General features: G+C 36.8%; 4 protein-coding genes across 7 annotated transcripts; 1 reads left to right on the top strand and 3 right to left on the bottom strand.

Moving 5' to 3' along the window:
• Positions 1–1514: 1514 nt before the first annotated feature.
• LOC111490199 (protein yippee-like At5g53940) lies at positions 1515–5189 on the bottom strand. 2 transcript variants are annotated; one of them, XM_023138727.1, is made up of 6 exons: positions 4932–5189; positions 4456–4499; positions 4069–4177; positions 2382–2437; positions 2210–2287; positions 1515–1836 (listed from the first exon to the last, which is right to left on the bottom strand). In XM_023138727.1, coding segments are annotated over exons 1-6 (384 nt in total). In that variant the 5' UTR covers positions 5028–5189; the 3' UTR covers positions 1515–1835. The 2 variants fall into 2 exon arrangements, with proteins under 2 accessions (XP_022994495.1, XP_022994493.1); XM_023138725.1 differs by lacking the exon at positions 1515–1836 and having other exon boundaries at positions 1954–2287.
• A 735-nt stretch (positions 5190–5924) lies between these two features.
• LOC111490184 (ethylene-responsive transcription factor 11-like) lies at positions 5925–7101 on the bottom strand. The gene has a single exon (XM_023138705.1). It carries the CDS (start codon positions 7035–7037, stop codon positions 6414–6416), a length of 624 nt encoding a protein of 207 aa, XP_022994473.1. The 5' UTR covers positions 7038–7101; the 3' UTR covers positions 5925–6413.
• Positions 7102–13626: 6525 nt separating this feature from the next.
• On the top strand, positions 13627–17737 carry LOC111490102 (MACPF domain-containing protein NSL1). The gene is made up of 7 exons (XM_023138588.1): positions 13627–14175; positions 14314–14552; positions 15594–15792; positions 15995–16078; positions 16167–16350; positions 16603–16769; positions 16853–17737. Exons 1-7 carry the CDS (start codon positions 13906–13908, stop codon positions 17540–17542), a joined length of 1833 nt encoding a protein of 610 aa, XP_022994356.1. The 5' UTR covers positions 13627–13905; the 3' UTR covers positions 17543–17737.
• Positions 17309–21094, bottom strand: LOC111490160. Of its 3 annotated transcripts, XR_002719496.1 has the most exons (11): positions 20897–21094; positions 20604–20731; positions 20225–20272; positions 19964–20077; positions 19058–19126; positions 18909–18965; positions 18553–18708; positions 18238–18318; positions 18045–18142; positions 17433–17486; positions 17309–17363 (listed from the first exon to the last, which is right to left on the bottom strand). XR_002719496.1 is itself a non-coding variant. In XM_023138672.1 (10 exons), exons 1-9 carry the CDS (start codon positions 21045–21047, stop codon positions 18074–18076), a joined length of 873 nt encoding a protein of 290 aa, XP_022994440.1. In that variant the 5' UTR covers positions 21048–21094; the 3' UTR covers positions 17347–17486; positions 18070–18073. The 3 variants fall into 3 exon arrangements, 2 of the variants coding, with proteins under 2 accessions (XP_022994440.1, XP_022994438.1); XM_023138672.1 differs by having other exon boundaries at positions 17347–17486; positions 18070–18142; XM_023138670.1 differs by lacking the exon at positions 17309–17363 and having other exon boundaries at positions 17403–17486.
• Positions 21095–22123: the final 1029 nt, after the last annotated feature.

Genomic DNA, 22123 nt, shown 5'->3' with positions numbered 1-22123 from the left:
TTTCTATATTTAATTCAGTATTAATGTGTAATTAAAATTTTTAATAAAAATAAATTATTAATTTAGCAAACTGTAATTAAAATTTTCGAATGATGGGCCCACTGGATATAATTAGACCAGGAAATGAAGGCAATTTTCACGAAAAAAACGAGACCAAAATGGAAATTCATTAAATATATATTTTAAAAATAATAATAATAATAAGTCAACAAAATTTGCAAGGGCAGTTGGACGGCGGCTTTAAACATTTATTATTATTATTATTATTATTATTATTTATTTATTTTAAATATGGATAAACGTTGTTCACGTTCATTAAATAATGAACCGGGGGGAGAAGGTGAATAATGAAAGGAGTTGGGGGGGAATGTACAAATAGGAAGAAGTTAGAGGACTGAACTGAAAATAAAAAAATGGCGTCATCATAAATACTGCGACCACCGCACCACCTGCACTTTGCCCAGCCGTCATTTCAACCTCTTTAAAGGAATTCGAGAGGATGAGAGGGGCCCAGTAGGGGAACAGGCTGGTCCCATGCCTACTCACCATTTAGCCTGTCGGTAGCAGTGAGGTCACGGCGGCGTAAGCGTGGCCAAACAACCAAACACGGCGTCGCCGCCGTAAGTGGCAAGATTTGTATTTGTTGATGGGACAGTTCCGGCTTCAACTCCGTCGTCTCGTTAGCCGATTCCAATTCTATTGCTTTATATTTTATTCCCTTAAAATATGTTTGTTTTCGATGTAATAATAATAGGGTCCATGTTCGAAATTTGACTAAACCATAAACTCGGTCCAACAACAGAATAGTGATGGTACGACATTTGTTCTAATTCAACAAACAAGTCAACAGTGAGAATTTCAGACTTCATAGACAACATCAACACATGCTCAAATCTCGAGTCTCATTCACGAAAGATGTTTTTAGAAAATGTGATCCTAAAAGGAAGTAATGTTATAAGCTAAAAGTGATTAGACAACAACAGCTTTGATAGTATATAACCTAAGTAGAAAGAAGTGACAGCTAGTCATATCTTCTATAGTATATTTTGGAGAATTTCAGCTATAGCAGGTATAGACGTGATTTTGGTGACCGATTATACACTTTGTATTGACACAACATGAAATAGTAAAGGCTTTATTCAAAATGAAAGCATGTAAAAAAGAGTTTGGAACAAGAGTGTGGCTCATGGATATCACATCCTAGACAAACATGATTTGGACATCTGATATGCAGCCATAAACAACACACCTTGAGCAAGCATGACCGTGACAGAAAAGGAGAATCCCCAGTGCCATCTCAAGGCTAGACCGTGGGAATGTTTAGTCCAACTGTTTACACTAGCTGCTGACTGTTGACTCATTCCTAATACATAGAACAAACCTCAAATTCTTCTTTTTATGGCTAAAGCCAACCCCTTCAAACCATTGACATTCTTGGCTACAGCAAGTTAAGGCCCATGTCATTTCAAGTGGTCTATAACATAATTAAGAATTTGCTTTTGACACAGTCAAAGTAAACAACATCATTCATTCATATCATAATTGATATTTGATCATTCATTCCCCCTTTTACTGATTCATAACATTTTAAATGAGCCCGCCGCAGTCTCACTCGTCGTGTACGGCGGGGTTAGCCGAGCAGCAGCAGCAGCAACAGCAGCAAGCAATACGCCTCAATGCGGCCCCTTTGCTGCTTTGCTTTATCCTCTGTTAGTCAATACGGTGGGCCATCTCCTGTCCTTCCAAAAAGCTAACACGAGCTTCTACTGCACTGCAAACAACTTACTTCCCTGCCTTTTCCTTTTCCAGTGGCTGCTTTGGTTTCCCACTGGTCCTCTAACCACAACATAATCAACAAAGTATTATAACCAAACCCAAATCATTCATTTTTTTCCTTTTCTTCTCATCAACTTCACAGAAGACATGAATAAGTTTGGACCGAATTAATACGAGTTCACATACAACTGTTATGAACGGGATTGTGAAACTCGTTTCTCAGCATAGACGATACCTTTCAATAAACTTGCAATTCAACTTTACAAATATATCAGAACCAGAAGGCTTTTACCTTGTAAAAAGGGATTAAAAGAGGGGAGAATCGAGCATTCAAGACACGTCGACTCCACATAAAAATCTTATGATATCATAGATTATGGTCATACAACACTTTGACATGTATGCTTCAATTTCCTTATTCTGAGAAACTCACTAAGGATTATCCATATCGCTTGAACTAGGATAAGCCTCTCCATTTAAGTCTTCCATCATCTCCTCAACTATTCTCCATCTGTCAAAGGAATGAATAAACCCAGGACTAATACCACATTTATAGCAAACCTTATGTTATTTGGAAAGTTAAGAGAATGAAAATGTCCGACTACCTCTCAAGAACAAACTTCCCTTCCTTGTACTTTTGATATTTGTCATGTGTAGTTACCTAAGTGCAGCAACATCAGTTAAACAAATCTAAGACTGCAAATCAACAAAATTTAAGAGAAAAACTTTTCATATGAACACACAAACCATCAAATGATTTTAGACACGATACATAAATTACACTATTATCAACTCTAGTTCAATGTAATTTTTTTAATGATTTCAAGCATATTTTTTTAATGTACGTGACTGTCCAAACTAGCTTGCGCACCTCAGCTATTTTCACAAGATAACCACTTCACCCTACTACATTTAGCTATCTTTCTTATGGTTAAAATTAAACTTGGTTTTATTCCTATATTGTAACAGCTCAAGCTCACTGCTAAGAGATATTGTCCTCTATGGGTTTTCCCTTTTGGGTTTTCACTCAAGGTTTTAAAACGCATCTACAAGGGAGAGGTTTTAACACACTTATAAGGAATGCTTCGTTCCCTCTCCAAGCAATGTGGGATCTCACAATCTACTCCCCTTAGGGGCCAACGTCTTTGCTGGCACACCACTCAGTGTCTGGCTCTGATACCATTTGTAATAGCAAAGCCAACCGCTAATAGATATTGTCTTCTTTCCGGTAGTTGCACTATTGGTGGCGCGATTCTGCGCCATGCCCCCTCGACTACTTTGCCCTGATCCAGACACTATGTTCTCATCCTGGCATCTCTTGTGAGGGCAATCAACCTTCCTGTGACCATCTAGTCGTAGTGGAAGCACGCGTCAGTGCCTCTCCTACACTCCCCCGAATGACTAGTACCGCAAAGTGGGGAAAATAGGTCTCTCTACGTTGGGGGCCTCAATTTTAACGCCCTAATGTCTCTCTGTTGGAGGTGGCCTATGCGATCGACTTTTACTCCCGTACCACGATGACCTGTCTGACCGCTCATTCCATTCTCTCTTACCCTGAAAATTCCTCTGATCCCCAGATTTTCTAGATGCTTTCTGCAATAGAGCATCCATCATGGTGGCTGCATGGAGAGCTGCTGCATAAGTGGCAGGTGCAATAGCCCCCACGGTGCTCTATATCTCAAGTCTCAGCCCTAATATGAGCTTTTGAACCATCTTCTCCTCTGTGTCCACATACTCTGGGCAAAAACGTGACAACCATGGAAGAAGATCCGTGTCTGGTTGGGTACTTTAAATTCCCACCACAACATGACCCGTGTCTGGTTGGGTACTTTAAATTCCCACCACAACATGACCCGTGTCATGGAAAATTGTAGCTCACAGGCTAACAATTCAAAACATAACATAACCCACTCGAAACACAAAAGCTATTTAAATTCCCACGGCAACTAACTGCTGGACCTGTGAATTAATTTCTTTGCCCCTTCTAACATATGTATGCAATATTGAGGGTCTAATAGAATCCATGTCCACTCTTAATAGATTATTACTACTGATGATACATTTGATACTTGAGGGCATCAAACGAACGTTTTCTCACCTAAACTAGTTTCAGGATCTTCATATTATAAGTTCGAAAGTTGAAATATGCAAAGGATAGGTAGCTGATAACAGAACCACACACTGAAATATACAAGTTATAACTAGCTCCTTTGACCGTTCAGCCAGTTCATCATGATTCCTATTGAAAAGTTTTCAGTTCTATTGCATAGATAGTCAGAGAAGAAAGCTTACATATTTCCATCCAAGAAGTTCTCCGCAACAGCAACAAAAGATATCCTCCACGGTGTGCATACCAGAAAGCATCAACCTCTCCTCCTTAGGTCCAGATGTTACATTCACTCTGGAAAAAGGTAAAAGTATTTCAATGTATGTAAAATCTAGATGCGAGATCAGAAACAGATCAAAATAAGGTCATTTCATCTCAATCTGTAGACCAGAAATGCCAATGAGGAGGAATAAGAAAAAAATTGAGGATAACTAACAATTGTACAAGGCAATTTAAAATAACAACAATCTAGACATTTGGATTTGAAGCTCATTAAATGATGCCTCCCAAATAATCTAGACATTTGGATTTGAAGCTTGAAACTAAAAATTTAAAATAACAAGGCCACTTACACGCTGTTGAAAAGGAACGCCCTCCCTTGGCTGCAATTGAAAGTCTGGAACAATAATAGAACAATAAAAATTCATCAAAATTGAACAATATTAACTTCATGGCCGATTAAACAAAAAAGAGCGAAATACATGCACAATATTATGATAATAATCAACACAATGATTAACCGGTATATATTAACTTCAAAAATAGGAAATTGATAGAGATATCACTGGAGCAATTAAACCAGCAACCTATTATACAAAAAGAAAGCATAACGATTATACAAGCCAAAACAATCCATCTTCATGCAAAACTACAATTCAAGGACTAAATAAACTCCCGATTTCACTCCAATTTGTTCAGAAATCCAATTCCACAATCTCAACAAACAAAACTCTAGCATAGCAGTGCGAAATTAATCGCTGAGGAATCAAAAACAAGATCGAGGATTCGGAGAGCAAAAACAAAAGGATTAAATATAGAGTGAAAGTACCCGAGAGAGGATGTCATCGGCAAGAGCAACATTGTTATTGCAGTAGCGGCAGCTATAAGACCTGCCTTCCAATTCAACGAGAAAAACCCTACCCATTTAAACCCTAAAATCCCAAATTCAAGACCTAACCTCTCACAATCTCATACTCAATTATTCCTTCCCCCTTTCATCCACTGAAAATCCAAGTTTCAAACTCCAAAACATCGGCCTGCCTGCTCGGTTTGCCAAATGTCAGTAGCCGTTTCCTTCCAACTACGGGAACCGGTAAATACCGGTTCCTCCTTTCTTCTCCTTCTGAGTCTAATTATGGGCTTGAGCCCAGTAACCTCTCAGTCCACTGAAAATCGGCCCAAACTCTTCCTCTTATTTTATTTATTTATTTATTTTCAGAATTTGTGATTAAAATCTTAATTGATGTGTATTTCTCTTCAAATTTATTATTAATTATCATCCTAAAGATTAATGGTTCAATCTTGCTCCCGGTCTTCTCTAGAAGAATTTCTTCAATGTTGTTCAAGTCTAGTAATGTTTCGTTCTCTAAATCCAAGTCTGGTAATGCTTTCTTGTCTAAGCGTCACCCTGCTTCCATTGCACCATCATGTGATTTGAACATTCTGAATCACTGATCTAGTCATCCTCGTGCTCGATATACTTTCTCATCATCTTCGAGACATAGTAGTGTAAATGTTAGAACTCTTAAAATATTTTAAGCTATATAAAGTCATGTAGCTGTTATTGTCTGATACCACTTGTCACAATCGCACTTTTGATGACCACGTACTTGTCGTTACTCACTTCCCAGCAACAAATAAGTTAAGTCAATTCGTTCTTGCATCGCCTACGGCCATATGACTATTCTCGAGACTCTGGCCCCGATTAAGGAAGAAAAATTTAGAAAACGAGGACATAGAGATTTCGAAAGAGATTTTTTAGAATAAAATTTGAAATATTGAAATTTCTGTTATATATGATGCAAGCAATAACAACTACGTGTAATTTAAGTTGCATAATTTGATGCTCGAATCAAATCTCAAATAAATTTTTTTATCTTCAGATGATCATCGATGAGATAATCCAAATTGTGAAGATGAGCACACACAAATGAAACTGAAAAACAGTAAAATCAAAATCGTTTGGCATTGGCTATCCATATAAACAGAAATCCGCCATTTCCGAAGCTGTGAGTGAAGAAGAACAGAACACAGAGATTGGAAAGAACAGAGTACTACGTTAAACCACACACCAAATTCGTGTTTTTCTGCTCTTCCCCTCCATTTCACTAGATCCCACCACTCCCCTCCGACGTGTCCTTTTTCCGGCGCCGGCGATCTGGGCTGCCTGAGCTTTTCTCGACCAATTACGGGGAAAGCAAAGAGACATTTTCAAATTAAGAACCTATATTATATTCCTCTGCTACACGTGTATTAATTTACATGGAGATTAAAAAAAGGCCGTTCCGATAATTCATCGCCGTCGTAAAGCCTAAGCGGATTCCGGTGGTGGGAAATTGAGATCGAGATCTAGAACTACCGGTCTTGATTTGTGGTGGTCGTTTTGGTTCAGATCAATAACAGAGGATGAATCAGAGTCACTCTGAACTCCGCCACTCGCCACTACCTTCTGCCGGTGGCGATCAAAAATCACACCCGATTGATGATTTTGAATACTAAAAATGGGATGATCGAAGAACAGGAGATGATTCGGCGGCGGAAAAATCCCACCTCCGAATTGAGGATGATTGAACGGAAACGCCGGTCTAGATCCGACGGCGTCATGATTCAGGTCAAGAATTGGGTCACGGCTAGAGGATTCAACGGTACTACTCCGGCTAGGACTGAGATTAAGATCATTAACAGCAACGGTAAAGGGGAAATTAGTTTTAGCCTTAGCGCCGCGGAATTGGCGAGCGGCGGCGTCGTAAGCCCTCGCCGCCTCCTCCGCCGTGTCAAATGTGCCTAACCAAACACGGGTTTTCTTTGCTGGATCTCTAATCTCTGCGGCGTATCTTCCCCACGGCCTCTTCCTGACGCCTCTAAAATGCACCTCCTTGTCCTTGCTGCCGGCAACCACCACCGCCGCCGCCTTAAGATTGTCCCTTGGCGCCATAGATTACGTAGTTGATGGAGAAAATGGCGATGGTATTGATTTGCTTTGTTGAAAGATGAAATTGGAAAGGGAAGGATTTGGGTATTTATAGAAGCGGAAATCGGAGTGATGGATTGGAGAGAGAGAGAGAGAGAGAGAGAGAGAGAGAGATGGCGGAGAGTGAAAAGGAAAAGGAGAGATTTTGACTGCTGGGAATGGTGTCCACATGCTACGTGGCATGTAGTAAGCCGACCACGTCATTCAGATCAAACATCATCTGGTTTATTTTGTCGCGTTATCCAACGGTTGATATTCAAAAGAGGAATCCCATGCAAACCATGGAGGCGATGAGAGGGGTAATTTGGGGATTAAGATGAGAAACGTAGGACGAAATTGTAAATATGACACGTTTATTTATTTGTATTAAAAAATAATTTTTGTAAAAGGAAGTGGCGTTTTGTTTGGTTGCGTTGTAATTGAGGCCCCCGCGTTTTGGATGGAATTTGAGGCGCTTGGTGGGTCCCACACAAGGGAGTACCGACCAAGCATTGACGCGTGTTTCTGTTTCCTTATTCGTCGCTAATGGACATCCTCGTAACCTCACGCCACGTCATCCTACCATGGGTTCTGCTACTCTCACCCCATCACTCTACCATCCACCTTCTACATCACCGCACCTTTCCCACTCCTCAACAAAAACATCTCAATTTCTCCTCAATTATGTTCACATTCCCTTTTTTTTCTATTATCACGACCGTTAATAATAATGGCCGGATGATGAAAGTTCTATATCGGCTAATTTAGGGAATGATCGTGACTTTATAATCAAGGAATAATCTCTCTATCGGGGGTGAGGCCTTTTGGGAAACCTCAAAGGAAAGCCATGAGAGCTTATGCTCAAAGTAGACAATATCATACCATTGTGGAGAGTCGTGTTCGTCTAACATGGTATTAGAGTCATGCCCTAAACTTAGTCGTACCAATAGATTAGTAAATCCTCAAATATCGAACAAATAACTCCAAAAGAAAAGGAGCCAAATCTTCTTGAAGGCAGTAAAAAATGACTAAGACTCCAAAGGAGTCGAACCTCGATTAAGGGAAGGTGTTGGATGATGAAAGTCCCACATCGGGTAATTTAGGGAATGATCATGGGTTTATAATTAAGGAATACTCTCTCTGTTGGAGCTTGGGGAAGCCCAAAACAAAGTCATGAGAGCTTATGCTCAAAGTGGACAATATAATACCATTGTGGAGAGTCGTGTTCGCCTAACAATCACGAGTATATAAGTAAGATATATATTTTGATTATGTCATACAATTACAGAGATTCGTTGTTCTACCAAGAGTATTAGAGACATGATCTTATATTCACTTAGTCATGTCAATAGAATCCTCAAATGTCAAACAAGCAAGTAATGAGTTTTGAAAGTGGAGTCATAGTGAAGATCCGTGGTGATCTAGAGAAATGAGTCGTCTAGATAGTGCAATACGGATAAATAATTAGTATAAAGCCTTTTGGAAAACCAAAATTAAAGTTACGATAGCTTATGCTTAAAGTGGATAATATCACATCATTGTAGATGTTCTTTGTTTCTATCACTTATTGACATCCTCACGTGTCAAATAAATAAGTACTTAGCACCAAAAGTGAAGTCATTGTAAAAATCTTGGTCTCTAGAGAGTCGTTGATAGTACTAGACAGATAAATCAAAAGTAAAGTCATTGTATAAATCAATTTCCAAGCACGGAACCGAAATGAAATATAATTTTAGTAAAAAATAAAATAAATTAACGTAGGAAAAAGCATAATCTAATTTTAGGAATAAAAAGGAGGGACAAGACGTTAATTAATCAAATTGATTATGTTATTAAGCATTGTTAAACACGTTTATGGGTTTAGGCGTCAATAACTGAGTGGCGGCAACCATTAAATTATTGGTAACTAAATTATTATAAAATGTATTATTTTCTGTTTTATTTGGATTTTATGATTATTTTTAATACTTTATAACAATTTGTGAAATTCTTTACGAAATCAATTAACAATATTATTTTATTTACTTCAATCCTTAAATTATACTTTTTATATTCTTATAAGAAAACAAAAAACAAAAAATAGATATGAAAATAACTATATTAATTAACTAACTTTAATAATAGAATTGTAAAAGTGTTCCTGTTTTATAATATATATATATATATATATATATATATATATATATATATGTTTTTTTTTTAAAATCATATATTTTTTAAAATATTTTGAATTTTCCCACGTTTTCATGCCCTAGCTTTTGTTTAGATTATCTGGTCACTTTCTCATAATATTTTGTTTTTTTACTGTATATATATATATTTAAAAGAGAGCGCTTTTAAAGGCAGCCGACTAGCGATTGTGCGGCACTCACTTTCCAACGACAAGTGAGCTAAGCCAATTTGTTCTTGCGTCGCCTACGGCCAAACGACGTATGATCGAGCCTCTAGTCTCGGTTTGAAAGAAGGTTTTAGAAAACGAACAGATTTTAGAAAGAAAGATTTTTGAATGGATTGGTTGAAAATATTATTTATTCAAACAAAAAAAATAAAATGATAATGTGTAAAACATTTATTTATTTATTAGCATTGAATTAAAATTTTAAAGTTAAATTTTTAATATGAAAGCATATACTGAGATATAAAAAATGGGAGGGACCACATGACAGACTTTTGATGGGTCTTCCATTTTTGTCGTAAAGGAGGCACCATAAAATGAGACTGATATGATAATTAAGAAAGACTTAAATAAAAGTTATTATCTATACTAAGAAGGATCACCTTTCGTTTCTGTCGGTGAGTAGTGTTAGACGAGCACGACTCTCCACAATAGTATGATATTGTACATTTTTAGCATAAGCTTTCATGGTTTTGCTCTAGGCTTCCTCAAAAGGTCTCACACCAACAGAGAGAGCATTCATTGTTTATAAACTGAGGATTATTTCATAAATTAGCCGATGTGTGACTTTCATCATCTAACAAGTAGCACAGTGGAACGACATAAACCACAACCAGACTTACCGTTTTGTGTGCTTGGAATCGTTTACGTGGTATTTGATTTTATTATTATTATTATTATAATTATAATTATAAAATAAAATAAAAATTGAGAAAAGCCCTGTTAATAAGAAAAAGGTGTGTCGGAGGAAGAAGGCATAATGGGCACACGTTTAGAAAATGGAAACAAAGCAGCCAGACACAGCCGCCCCATTAATGTCTCACATTTCAGTTTTCACACGTACCAATTTATTTATTTATTTATTTTTAATTTATCTTTTTAAAAGCTTCAAATAACCCTTCATGTCCTTTCTAACTTCATAATTTTGGTTTTATTTTTCAATTATCAATTTTTAATTTATAATATTTCATTTGTGAGAATAATTTTAATAATGAATTGAATAATAATAATAATAATTTTAATTAATTAAAATTTATAAAAGTATAATAATTAAATTTGAAAATAATATTTTTATAATATTGACTTTTTTTAAATTTTAATTCATAACATTTTTTTTATTAATATATTAATTTTGACATCTATGGTTTTTTTAATACTTTAAACCTAATTTAAATTTATTCTCTAACCAATAAAAATATTTAACACGTGGATTAATTATAATTACTATAATGATAATTCTCTAAGTTTAAATGGAATTAAATATTTATAATTAAAAATTCATATAATTTCATTAAAATTATTTATTTAAATATAATTATTAGGATTTATTACCAAATAAATTAAAAAATCTAAAATTTAATTTATATCAATAAAAATTAAATTATTATAGTAAAATTATTTTCTGGTAATATCTATAAAGACATTTGATTTTTAAATATTATTTCCTTAGATAATTTTTTTGATTTAAATTGTGATAAAAGGGTTTGAATCTCTAAATTAGGAAAGGAAGCTTAGCTTTTTTTTTTTTTTTTTTTTTTTTTTTTTTTTTTTTTTTTTTTTTTTTTGTCCATTTTATAATTTTATTGTATTTTTTTCGGCGGCCGCAAGTACAGAAATTTGGAACCAAAAAAACAAAATAATTTTAAATTATATTTTATATATTCTGAAATGAAAATAAAATTAATTGGGCGTTCACATTTGCATGAGAGCAAATAGTCAAACACGTGAAAGAGGCCGTTGACTATCAGAAAATTAGACATAAAAAAAAAAAAAAAGCGAGTGAAATAAATAAATAGACCTAATTAATTAATTCAAATTTATGAAACAACCAAGAAAGACATAATATGGTGTGTGAAACTTTGAATAAACTTTTTTTTTTAATTATAATGAATAATCACTCTTTAACTCTTTGATGCGACTAAAAATAATAATTTTCGAAAATATTATTTCTATTTTATTATAAAGGTGTTAAAAAAAAACCCTAATCGAGATTATTTATTTTCTAACCATTCTTAAAAATAATTTTTAAAATATTTATTGAAACTCAGTGATAAATCTTAATTAGATGTTTTAAAAATTAATCGAAAAACAAAATTTTGAATAAATTATCGGACACTGGACTAACCATTTGAGTTTTGTGTGGGCCTTTTTGAAAGTTTTGGGGTGTTCACCTAAGTTGGTTCCTTGGGTTTTGTGGCTAGCCCAATTGGGGCCTCTTTTGAATGTGATGCATCATCACTCGACTCATCTCAGTTCATCTTGTTGGTACTAGGTATCCATGTGGCCACTCGCTCATCTTGTTGGTTGGTTTGCAACTTAAGGGACTTGTCAGAGAAGTTTTTGTTTGTTTTCATGCTCGATTCTTGCATAATCAGATCTAGTCAAGTTCTAATCTCGAGATACTACCATGTCGAGAGCAACCTAGGTCAAATTCTCAATGCACGTGAGAATCCTATCAATCAAGGCAAATTCACTACTAGGATTAGTTAGTTACCCCTAATAGTCCACATCATGCATTGACAAGGATAAGGAAGTGACACCAAATCTTATCATGCTTGGAAAATCATATTAGATGACTTGGTTTGACTCAAACGTGCTCGAAATTTAATTACGTCCCATGAGTTATATCAACCAAACAAAGTTCATTGTATCGAACTACCTGAGTTTTGTAGTCGAGGTATGGTCATGACGTTGTCCTCATCCCTCGTCAAGAATCCTTGGATCTGACTCAACCAATTTTACTTGTCACACTTTAGTTGACCTTCGATTTTCTATTAGGCCAAAGAGCTAGTCTTCCTTATTCTTTATTATTTTATCATGTGGTTCTTCTAGTTCGAGCTATATTGCAGCTAATTTAGCTTGGTCGACCTCGAAAAACACGTATTGGTCAACCTCAACCATTAGGTGTTAGGTGAGTTCAAATCCTTCTAAGAAAGAGTTTACCGTCTTAAATTAAAAAAAGAGTAGTATATAACCATTTTAAGGTTTCGTTGACTCTTTTTTGGAACTACATTTAAAAGGGGACCCAACCCGAGATCGTATAGGATCATATAACATATATTATAACCTAAGATTCTTATATTAATATTTTTGTGACATCAAATTTTATGTTTCTCAAATGAATTTTAAATTAGATGACACTTAGATTCCTTTGCGTGCACTCTTCCTTCCATAATTTGCACCAAAATTAAGTAGCTAATTCATAGCATGATTAATTTAAAAATTGTGAAATAGGCATTAAGATTTCAACTTATTTATTTTAAAATAGTCCGCTTTCCCTTTCTTTCGGGGCTTCTCCTCAGTTTCCACACCCTTGTAAGTGGTGTCTCGTTCTCTTCCTCAACTAATGTGGGATTCTAGGATCTCACGGGCTTCCCCTTGGTTTCCACACTCTTATAAATGGTGTCTTGTTTTCTTCCCTAACTAATATAGGATTATGGGATCTCACAATCTACTCTTTTTAGGGCTCAGCGTCCTCATTGACACTCGTTTCTTTCTCTAATCGATGTGGGACCCCGCCAAATTCAACCTCCTTTGGGGTCCAGTGCCCAACGTCCTTACTAGCACACCACCTTCAAGTTTTTTAAAACGCGTTTGCTAGAGAAAGGTTTCCACACCCTTATAAAAGGATGTTTCGTTCTCCTCCCCACCTAATGTGGGATTGTGAGATCTCACAATTCACCCCCTTTCAGGGTCTAACGTCTTGGTGGCACTCGTTCCTTTCTCTAATTGATGTGGGACCCCCATCAAATCCACCTTCCTTCAGGACCTAGCGTCCTTACTCGCATACCGCCTCATGTCTACTCCACTTAGGGGGAACAACATCCTCACTAACACATCTCTCGGTGTCTGACTCTGATATCTTTTGTAACAGTCCAAGCTCCACCACTCGATTTTCCTCAAGATTTTTAAAACGTGTCTAGTAGGGAAAAAGTTTCCACATATTTATAAATGAGGTTTAGTTCTCCTCTCTAACCAATATAAGATTGTGGGATCTAACATAAACAAACAAACTTAACAAATAAGTAAAGATTTTCGATTTTTACCGATTTTTTGCCGATTTATAGGATTGGGGTTTGACTTGTAAATGGTGAAGAAATTTACAGAGAAGCCGAACAGTCAAAAGTCCTTCGAAAACATGATGGAGGCCGTACGCGTATTGACAGCAACCGCCGCCATGTTCAGCCACCCACTCTGTTTCTTCCTCTGTCCCAATAACTACTGTCGGAAGTCAATGTTTGGTTATAACTCAGACTTCTTCTTCTTTTTCTTCCAATTAAACAATTCATTAGTGCCTCTCCCACCGCTTCTCTTTCTTTTCTTTTCTATTTTTCGGTCAAAACTTGGAATTCAAAACTCTGCAAAAGCCTTTGAAAACATCAGCCCCCAAAACCCACCGAACATTTTCAGTTTTTTTCTCCATCCGACCCTTGAATCGCCTTCTTCTTCATCGGAGCAATGTCTTTCAACGTCAACCGGTTCGATCCTCAGTCCGCGGCGGAGAAAGCGGTTTCGGTCATCGGATTTGGGTTCGATCTCTGTAACGATTTGCGATTATCGTCTTGCAAGCCGGGTCCATCCGGGTCGAAATTAATCGACATCGATTTGACACGAACCAAGGACCTCGTACTCCCTGCCGGTGTTGTCGTCCCTAATGTCTCGAATTCGATCAAGTGCGATAAAGGCGAGCGTACTAGGTTCCGGTCGGATGTCATCTCCTTCAACCAGGTCAAGTTCAAAACCGATTTTTAGCGTTTTTAGCTTGGAATTCTCATTTTTTTCATCTGGGTCAGTTTAATTTCATTTAAATTTGCTATCTTGGCTTGATAATCCAACTGGGTTTATGTTTTTTTGGGTGGAAAACAGATGTCGGAGCTGTTTAATCAGCAATTGTCTTTGTCGGGGAAAATTCCGTCGGCGTTTTTCAACAGTATGTTTGGATTAAAGGGCTGCTGGCAGAACGATGCAGGTTCCTCCAAAAGTCTTGGATTTGATGGCTGTTTCATTACTCTGTATAACATTGAGTTGGAAAGATCTCATATAACTCTCTCTGAGCAAGTCAAACGGGAGGTGCCTTCTTCATGGGACCCTGCTGCGCTTGCTAAGTATGTTCCTTTTTTGGTTTTTTTTTTCTTTGTTTGTCTGTCTGAAGTGGAATATCTGCACTGATTTTTTCTGAAGTTCTTTGTGGTAATCTTTTGTCGTTGATAGAGTGATAATTGTTGATACCTCAGAATGATTTAAGGACAAAATGATCACGTTTGGGACACCATATGTAAAATATACTTCTTCGGGAGATCTACTTTGACATATTTGAGTAATGATATGATCTAGTTAGGCAGGTATGAGATCTTACATCAGTTGGAGAGGGAAACGAAACATTTTTTATAATGATGTGAAAACCTTTCCCTAATAGAAGTGTTTTAAAGCTGTGAGGTTGACGGCGATACGTAACGGGCCTAAGCGGACAATTTCGGTTAGCGGTGGGCTTGGATCGTTACTAATGATATCAGGCCAAACACCAGGGGGTGTGTTACCCTCAAGAGGGTTGGATTGTGAGATCTCATCTCAGTTGTAGAAGGGAACAAAACATTTCTTATAGGGGTGTGGAAACCTCTCCCTAGCAAGCGCGTTTTAAAACCCGTGAGGCTGATGACGATACGTAAACGGCCAAAGTGGACAATATCTGCTAGCAGTGGGCTTGAACCGTTAGAAATGGTATCAAAGACAGACACCGGGCGGTGTGCCAGCGATGACGCTGGCCCCCAAGTGGGTGGATTGTGAAATCCTACGTTCGTTGGAGAGGGGAACGAAATATTCCTTATAAGGGTGTGGAAACCTCTCCCTAACAAACGTGTTTTAAAAATCGTAAGGCTGACAGCGATACATAATGGGCAAAAACGGAGAATATCTGTTAGCAGTGCGCTTGAGCTGTTACATAAGCCTTTGTGGTTTTGCTTTTGGTTTCCCAAAAAAGATTTCATAGCAACGGAGAAGGTTGCTCACGCTCATATACCCTTGATCTTTCCCTTGTTTAGCCCGTGCGAGACTTAGTTTGTATTTCCAACGTCATTAGACAAATGTTAGCGCATTTGACATGTTACATCTGATTTTGTTTCTGCCAACTGATACTAACTTGATTTTAGGTTCATTGAGAACTATGGTACTCATGTGGTTGTGGGTGTAAAAATGGGAGGAAAAGATGTCATTTTTATGAGGCAATTACGAGAATCCAACATAGAACAAACTGAAGTGCAGAAGAAGTTGAAGCAATTAGCAGATGAAAGATTTTCTGAAGATGCAAATGGAGGCTTCATGTCAAATTCTGCTGCTGCAAAAATTAAGGTACATACTCAAGAACATTAATCGCTATCACCATTCCATAGATTCACGTTCTTTCCTTGAAACTTGTTATATTTTTTTTCGTATTGGTAAGGTCGATATACCAGTTGTCTTTGAACATGTTTGGAAGTAATTTTAAAACGGCCAAAATCACTTGTCATACCTGATTATATCGATAATTAGGATCTTACGTTTCAATTTTCAGGACGAATATTCTATGCCATGGCAGCTTCGTCATGCATTTGCTGCCTCTATCAAACCGCCAATTATCACTCACTCAAAGGGTGATGTAAGTGTCTCGAGATCTAGTTATTCATTGTTCGAGTAGAATACTACCTATTAAACAAGAACTGACTTATTTAATTGAATGGATGCAGGAGTTGATGACAATTTATGTTAGGAGGGGAGGCGTTGATGTTGGTCAAAGTCATAATCAATGGCTCTCGACCGTATCTCAATCGCCGAATGTTATTTTGATGTCCTTCGTGCCAATAACATCGCTCATGAATGGCGTCCGAGGCAATGGATTTCTAAGCCATGCGGTGAACCTGTACCTAAGATGCAAGTATCCCAGTCTTGCTGTTAACTTTTGTCTATCTATGGCCAATGGCCTATTTTTCAATGGTCTTGGGTAATTTTTGTCCTAAAAACTTCGCCTGTACCTGTAATAAGAAACTGAAATATGGAGATCAGCATTGCCTTAGTACTTGAGAAGCCATTAAAATGTTGACACCAGATTCAAGCCAGCAAGAGTTCTAATTCACATTGAATTTACCATTAGTGATAGATTTTGATCATTGAAAATTTGTGCAGATAAACCTCCAATTGAGGAGCTTCAGCAGTTTCTGGAATTTCAGCTGCCTCGACAATGGGCACCGGTGTACGCCGATCTTCCTCTTGCTACTCGGCATAGGAAACAAGCCTCTCCATCTCTGAAGTTCACTTTGATGGGCCCCAAGCTGTATGTAAATACTACTAAGGTAATCTTCTGACTTGAAGACGGATTTGTCAAAATGGCGATGCCGAGATTGAACACGTGATAATCACAATTTTGCAACTGCAGGTTGATTCGAACAGTCGTCCAGTAACGGGAGTTCGGTTGTTTCTGGAAGGAAAGAAAAGTGACCATCTTGCAATTCATCTTCAGCATCTATCAACTCTTCCCAAGACTCTCCAACTCTCAGATGATCTGAGTTATGGACCCATTGACGAGCCAGAGGAGAAGGGCTACTTCCAACCAGTTAAATGGAGCATATTTTCACATGTCTGCACTGCTCCAGTGCAGTACAATGGTTCACTAATTGATGACGACACTGCTTCTATCGTCACAAAGGCTTGGTTTGAAGTTAAGGTTATTGGAATGAGAAAGGTATTGTTCCTGAGGCTTGGGTTTTCGACGGTGGCATCAGCAATGATTCGTCGATCAGAATGGGAAGGACCTTCAACGTCATCCCGAAAATCTGGACTCATATCCACCTTTATCAGCACAAGGTTTAGTACAGGGCTGCAGCAGCCAGAAGCGCAACCAAAAATTGAATTGAACTCGGCTGTTTATCCCGATGGTCCGCCTTTGACTGTGAGAGCAATGAAAATGTTGAACATCATCGATACGAAAGAAATGGTGCGTGGCCCTGAGAACTCACCTGGATACTGGGTGGTCACTGGAGCCAAGCTTTGTGTTGAAGGTGCCCGGATCTCTATCAAAGTGAAATACTCATTGTTAACCATATTGTCAGAGGATTCTATGATCTGATAAAGAGAAAACTAAGCAGTGAGTAGACAACTATTTTTCTGATGTAAATGTGTTTTGTATATTATTCCTATATAGTCAGCCACAAAACACCATTCTTATTTCATAGTGAAACAAACAGTATTTTTAGAATGTAAATCTCTGCTGTATTAAGCATTTTTTGGAACAATTTTTTGGGGGTGAGAATTTCTGGTGCCACAGCTTTCTTTCATATCTGGTTGCCCAACTATATAGTCCCCCATTATAAATCTATGCATTTTGTGGGAATTGATACTCATCAGTTCTGTTATCCAGCATTTTCTTTTTCATGTATATTTATATGAAGTGTTATGCAACAAAAAACTTGACTTTTAACACAGTATGAATATTTCATTTGAATGCTAAAAGTTGCAACTATATACAGACTTGTTCATGAAGGAATTCACATCTAATATTGGAAAACTGATCTCCAGGCTAAGCGAAACTATCAGGATAGTCATGAAAAAAAAAGGTTCTCGAGTATAACCTAGCCCTCTTTTCTCACGGATAACCCTTTCACCTGGAAAACCATGAAGAAAGGAACATCCAAGCACCAAAAATTGGGAAGGTAACTATAGCAGACGCCTAAAAATCCATAAAAAAACATGATTAGATTATGCAAGTACGCAGAAAAACAGGCAAGAGATTCAAGATGAAGCATCGAGATTTTTGCAGCTTACCAGAAAGAAAATAACTTCCCTGTTTACAAGATATGCTGCATAGTCCCTTCTTTCCATTTCTTGTTTAATCAGTCTTTGTAACTGCAGATATGAATATTCAAACTTTATAGTCATTATGACGAAGAGATATAGCTGAGATTGGCAATGCATATTCAGCTGAAACAATTATATTCCCGTATGATATACAAATGTCAAAGATCAAGGGATGGAGGTAAAAAATTCTAAAAGAATTATACGGTGGGCCATTGGTTTCGTTCCCATGTCTTTGCAGAAGTTATTAGATTGACTTTAATCTTTCCGTTCACAAACACATACCTCATGGTGATACTTTGTGGCTTCTTCATAGACTCCTTGGAAGTATTGGATGGCTCCTGTAACCATGGAACTCAAGGTAGGCACTTTGCTGAACAGATGATAGTTCAATGTCTGTAGGGCCTTCTGAAGTTGATTGATAAAACGTGTGTTGACCAACTATAAACAAAATTAAACATTTGATAAAGCTTACAAGTGAAATTATTTGGAAAAAATCTAAAATGGTTAACGTTATTTGATTCTAACATTGGCTATAACTTATAGTGCAGCACTCTATGAAGGTGCAGCCAACAAATAATGCACGGGTGAGCCAGAGTGAATGACAAGAAAATGTTCGACCAGGCTTGTCAAAAAATTACCTTTAAAAAGGTGCATCTGGTTAGGGCAACTTGCTGGCGGACCTTCAAAGCATTTATCTAGTCACACGCCAATAAAGTTAGTTTATACACCAGCACAACAGCTCAACAATAAAATTTTCAATCATTGATCCCACTCCCGTAACACATACTTTTGTTATTTCAAGGGCCTGCTCTAGATGCCGAATATGAATCCACTGTTCAGATACTATGCTAGACATCTGGAAAATAAAATGGTCACAAAGTAAGCACACTAACAAAGGAATGTTTGCATAAAGAGACATTTTATCCATGGATATAAGTTGATTGAGGAGAAGATATGTTAATTATAAAGAGAAATGAACTCATTCTCAATCAGAGTCCAGAACATTTACAAGTGCATCCCCCGCATTTCTTCCGTTAGGTAAATCGTGAACTAATGGTAGGAAAACATGAAAAACTTCAAAAATGTAGGATGTCGAAGGATTTCTCATTTTTTATTGTCTTCAATTTAAGAAGCATGCATTCAAATTGACACGTTATTTTTTAAAATTTAGCACACGGACATGGCAAGGACAAGTCATTTCTACACAAAGAAATTCAAAGTTCACAAATTTATATGCTGAAAAATATGAGTTTGATGTATTTCACTCTCAAACTATAGAGTATAGTTAACAAGAGTTTGATACGTGTCTAATAAATGTTGACCTATATTGGCTTTGTAAAACTAGTGTCTAATACATCTTTTGTGCTAATAAGTGTCTAAGATGTATCCAAAAAAGTGTTAGGAGTGTCCAAGTGCCAACTCGTATCAGACAAGGACACGCTAGGCAAACGAAAGTGTCTGGCTAAATCTACAATTATCATTGCATGACAAGGGAATCTACTAGATACCACAGTGTATAGGCCAAAAAAAAAAAAAAATTATATATATTGTGTCACATAAACATGGAACATAATAATAAAATATTTGTCTTAGTTTTATACATTTTCCATGACAAATATGTGAGCATGTTGCGCGAAACATTCAAACGATGTCTGCTATGAAAAGTAAAAAAACCCCTAGTCTAAATTTATACCTTCTCAACTTGTGAGGTAACCTCTTCAAGTTTTTCCTCAGCTTCATGTACCTTGACTTCCAAAAGATGAATATCAAAGTTGTTCTTTCTTAATACAGCCCAGAGAAGTCGTACCTAACATGCCCAAGCCAACTACACGGATCAATTGAACCTTTGAAAGTAACTCAACAAAATTTACCAGATAACTGTTTCCTGGACCAGAAAATCTCCCGATGCAACTTTTCAAATAAAAAAATTAAATAGGAAAAAGTAGAAAGAAACCTCATCCTCCAGAGAAGCAATCCTTTCATCGTGACTTAATGTTTTCCTCTGCAAAATAACTAAACTAATATCAGTCTCAATACTAAATTTCGACATTTCCTCAAAGAATTAAAGATTCAGGTGATGTCTGACTGTAAATTTTCTCCCTATTGACAAGCAATTGTTGAAACAGAAAACTTAACCTATAATCAGACAATATTTTGCAATCATTTAGTAAATTCGGACGTGTGAATGGCTAATAGCCCACTCCAAAGTCTGTAATTGAACACATCAAACATATTCTGATGTACGAAAAATATCAAAAAACAAGAGACAGAATGAATCTCTGAAAATGCACAGATGAAGCAACACTTTCTTGATTATAATGCACGAATCAAACCTTCATATCAAATAGAGCAGACTCCAAGTATTGAATCTTATGAGACATAGCCTCAATTAACCTTTCCTGCGCCAAAATTTCATTGCCTTTCTCGGTTAAATTTTGCTTGCTTCCCTCCAGAACGGATTCTGCATTCGATTTTATTAAGTAAAAGATAGCGACACCACAGAAAACTTACGTAATAAATGCAACGCCTAAAGTCTAGATTGACAGACACTAGAATTAGCTAAATCATATGAAGAATTAAAAACCTCTCAATGTCATGTGAAATGAAAACAGTAAACAATATGCACCTAAGCGAGAGATCCTGAGCTTGATTTCCAGCAAATCATCGATCAACACATCGTTACTTGAACGAGCGAACGAAGCGATTTCGCAAACAGCGAAGAGAGGTAAGAATAAGGCGGGAAAGAGATACAAGATCTTAATGGGATGAGCCGCCATTTATGCAGAGCTTTCACACAAAAACTCTTCTGCAACGTCGAGCCACCCTGCAAATCATTTCCTCTATAAATAATAATAATAATAATAATAATCAATATTAATTATTTATTTTTTATAAATGTTATTAAAATTATAATTTTTTATGTAATATTATTATTTTAAAATTTTGTTTTTTAAATAATCTTTGATTAATAAATAAAGTTTTTTTAATAAATTTTTTAATTAAAAGTTATGAAATTTAAATTAGAAAAATATTAAATTATAATACTATCTCAAAGCCAGAGCTGGTACTAAAGGGTATGCCTAAACTTAGTAATGTCAATAGATCGGTAAATTCTCAAATATCTAACAAAGACTCAAAAGAGAAAGAAGTCGAATCTCGATTAAGAATAGACGTACTTTATTTGAGAAGAGACGTTGGACGATGAAAATCTTAATGATGATGATGTATAAGAAGCCTTTTTGGGAGCCCAACCCGAAGCTAGCTCGAGTTTGATTACTAAACCCATCAATCTCTCACTTCACTTGAACCAAACGCCGTTCAAGAGTTCAAATCCGTGCCGTCCTCGTCTGCGACTACATTTTAGTCTGCTCTCCGTCGACAGGTACGCCCCATTCTTTATTGAAAATTGGTATATGGAATGTACAAAATAGTAGATGAAATCTGGGGGAGGATTCTTTTTCAGATTGTTCACTAGGTACTGTGGATGAAGAAAATAGATTCTGACTCTAGTTTCTGTGTGGCCGATTTGGACCATTCCTTACTCCGATTGTTATGTGGGGCTTATGCTGTAATGGGAAAGTGTGCGAGGATTCAAGAATACTTTAAGCTAAGTTGTCAAAATCTTACAGAAATAGATAATTTACCTGGCTTAAGTTTGCTGTTTATAATAGTGGTAGATGACCAATAGATTAACAAAGCAAAGCCAGAAACAAACAACCCAAGGGCAAAATACATCAGTTGGGGCCAAGGACAAAGGTAGAGGCATTTGATTGTATTTAAAGGTATTAATCCTCCCAAGTGCAGCAAATCAAGGAAAGAACCCACTTGTTTGCGGGTTGAAAGTGTAACAGCC

The sequence above is a fragment of the Cucurbita maxima genome, unplaced genomic scaffold (genome assembly GCF_002738345.1).
Source record: "Cucurbita maxima cultivar Rimu unplaced genomic scaffold, Cmax_1.0 Cma_Scf00015, whole genome shotgun sequence".
In the NCBI taxonomy this organism is placed as follows: Eukaryota; Viridiplantae; Streptophyta; class Magnoliopsida; order Cucurbitales; family Cucurbitaceae; genus Cucurbita; species Cucurbita maxima.
Note: the sequence above shows the minus strand (reverse complement) of the source record. Positions and strands in the feature narration are given on the sequence as shown.

Bases quoted from the DNA above. Each gene is read 5' to 3' on its own strand.
- LOC111490199 (XM_023138727.1), bottom strand. From the start codon at position 5,027: ATGGGTAGGGTTTTTCTCGTTGAATTGGAAGGCAGGTCTTATAGCTGC. The intron at 2,438-4,068 runs GTAAGCTTTCTT...TGCTGCACTTAG, and splicing joins AACTTCTTGGATGGAAATAT to GTAACTACACATGACAAATA. The intron at 2,288-2,381 runs GTAGTCGGACAT...TTCCTTTGACAG, and splicing joins GGGAAGTTTGTTCTTGAGAG to ATGGAGAATAGTTGAGGAGA.
- LOC111490184 (XM_023138705.1), bottom strand. From the start codon at position 7,037: ATGGCGCCAAGGGACAATCTTAAGGCGGCGGCGGTGGTGGTTGCCGGC.
- LOC111490102 (XM_023138588.1), top strand. From the start codon at position 13,906: ATGTCTTTCAACGTCAACCGGTTCGATCCTCAGTCCGCGGCGGAGAAA. The intron at 14,176-14,313 runs GTCAAGTTCAAA...GGTGGAAAACAG, and splicing joins ATGTCATCTCCTTCAACCAG to ATGTCGGAGCTGTTTAATCA. The intron at 14,553-15,593 runs GTATGTTCCTTT...ACTTGATTTTAG, and splicing joins GACCCTGCTGCGCTTGCTAA to GTTCATTGAGAACTATGGTA.
- LOC111490160 (XM_023138672.1), bottom strand. From the start codon at position 21,047: ATGGCGGCTCATCCCATTAAGATCTTGTATCTCTTTCCCGCCTTATTC. The intron at 18,966-19,057 runs GTATGTGTTACG...GCGTGTGACTAG, and splicing joins AGGCCCTTGAAATAACAAAA to ATAAATGCTTTGAAGGTCCG. The intron at 18,143-18,237 runs GTAAGCTGCAAA...ATGGATTTTTAG, and splicing joins GGGAAGTTATTTTCTTTCTG to GCGTCTGCTATAGTTACCTT.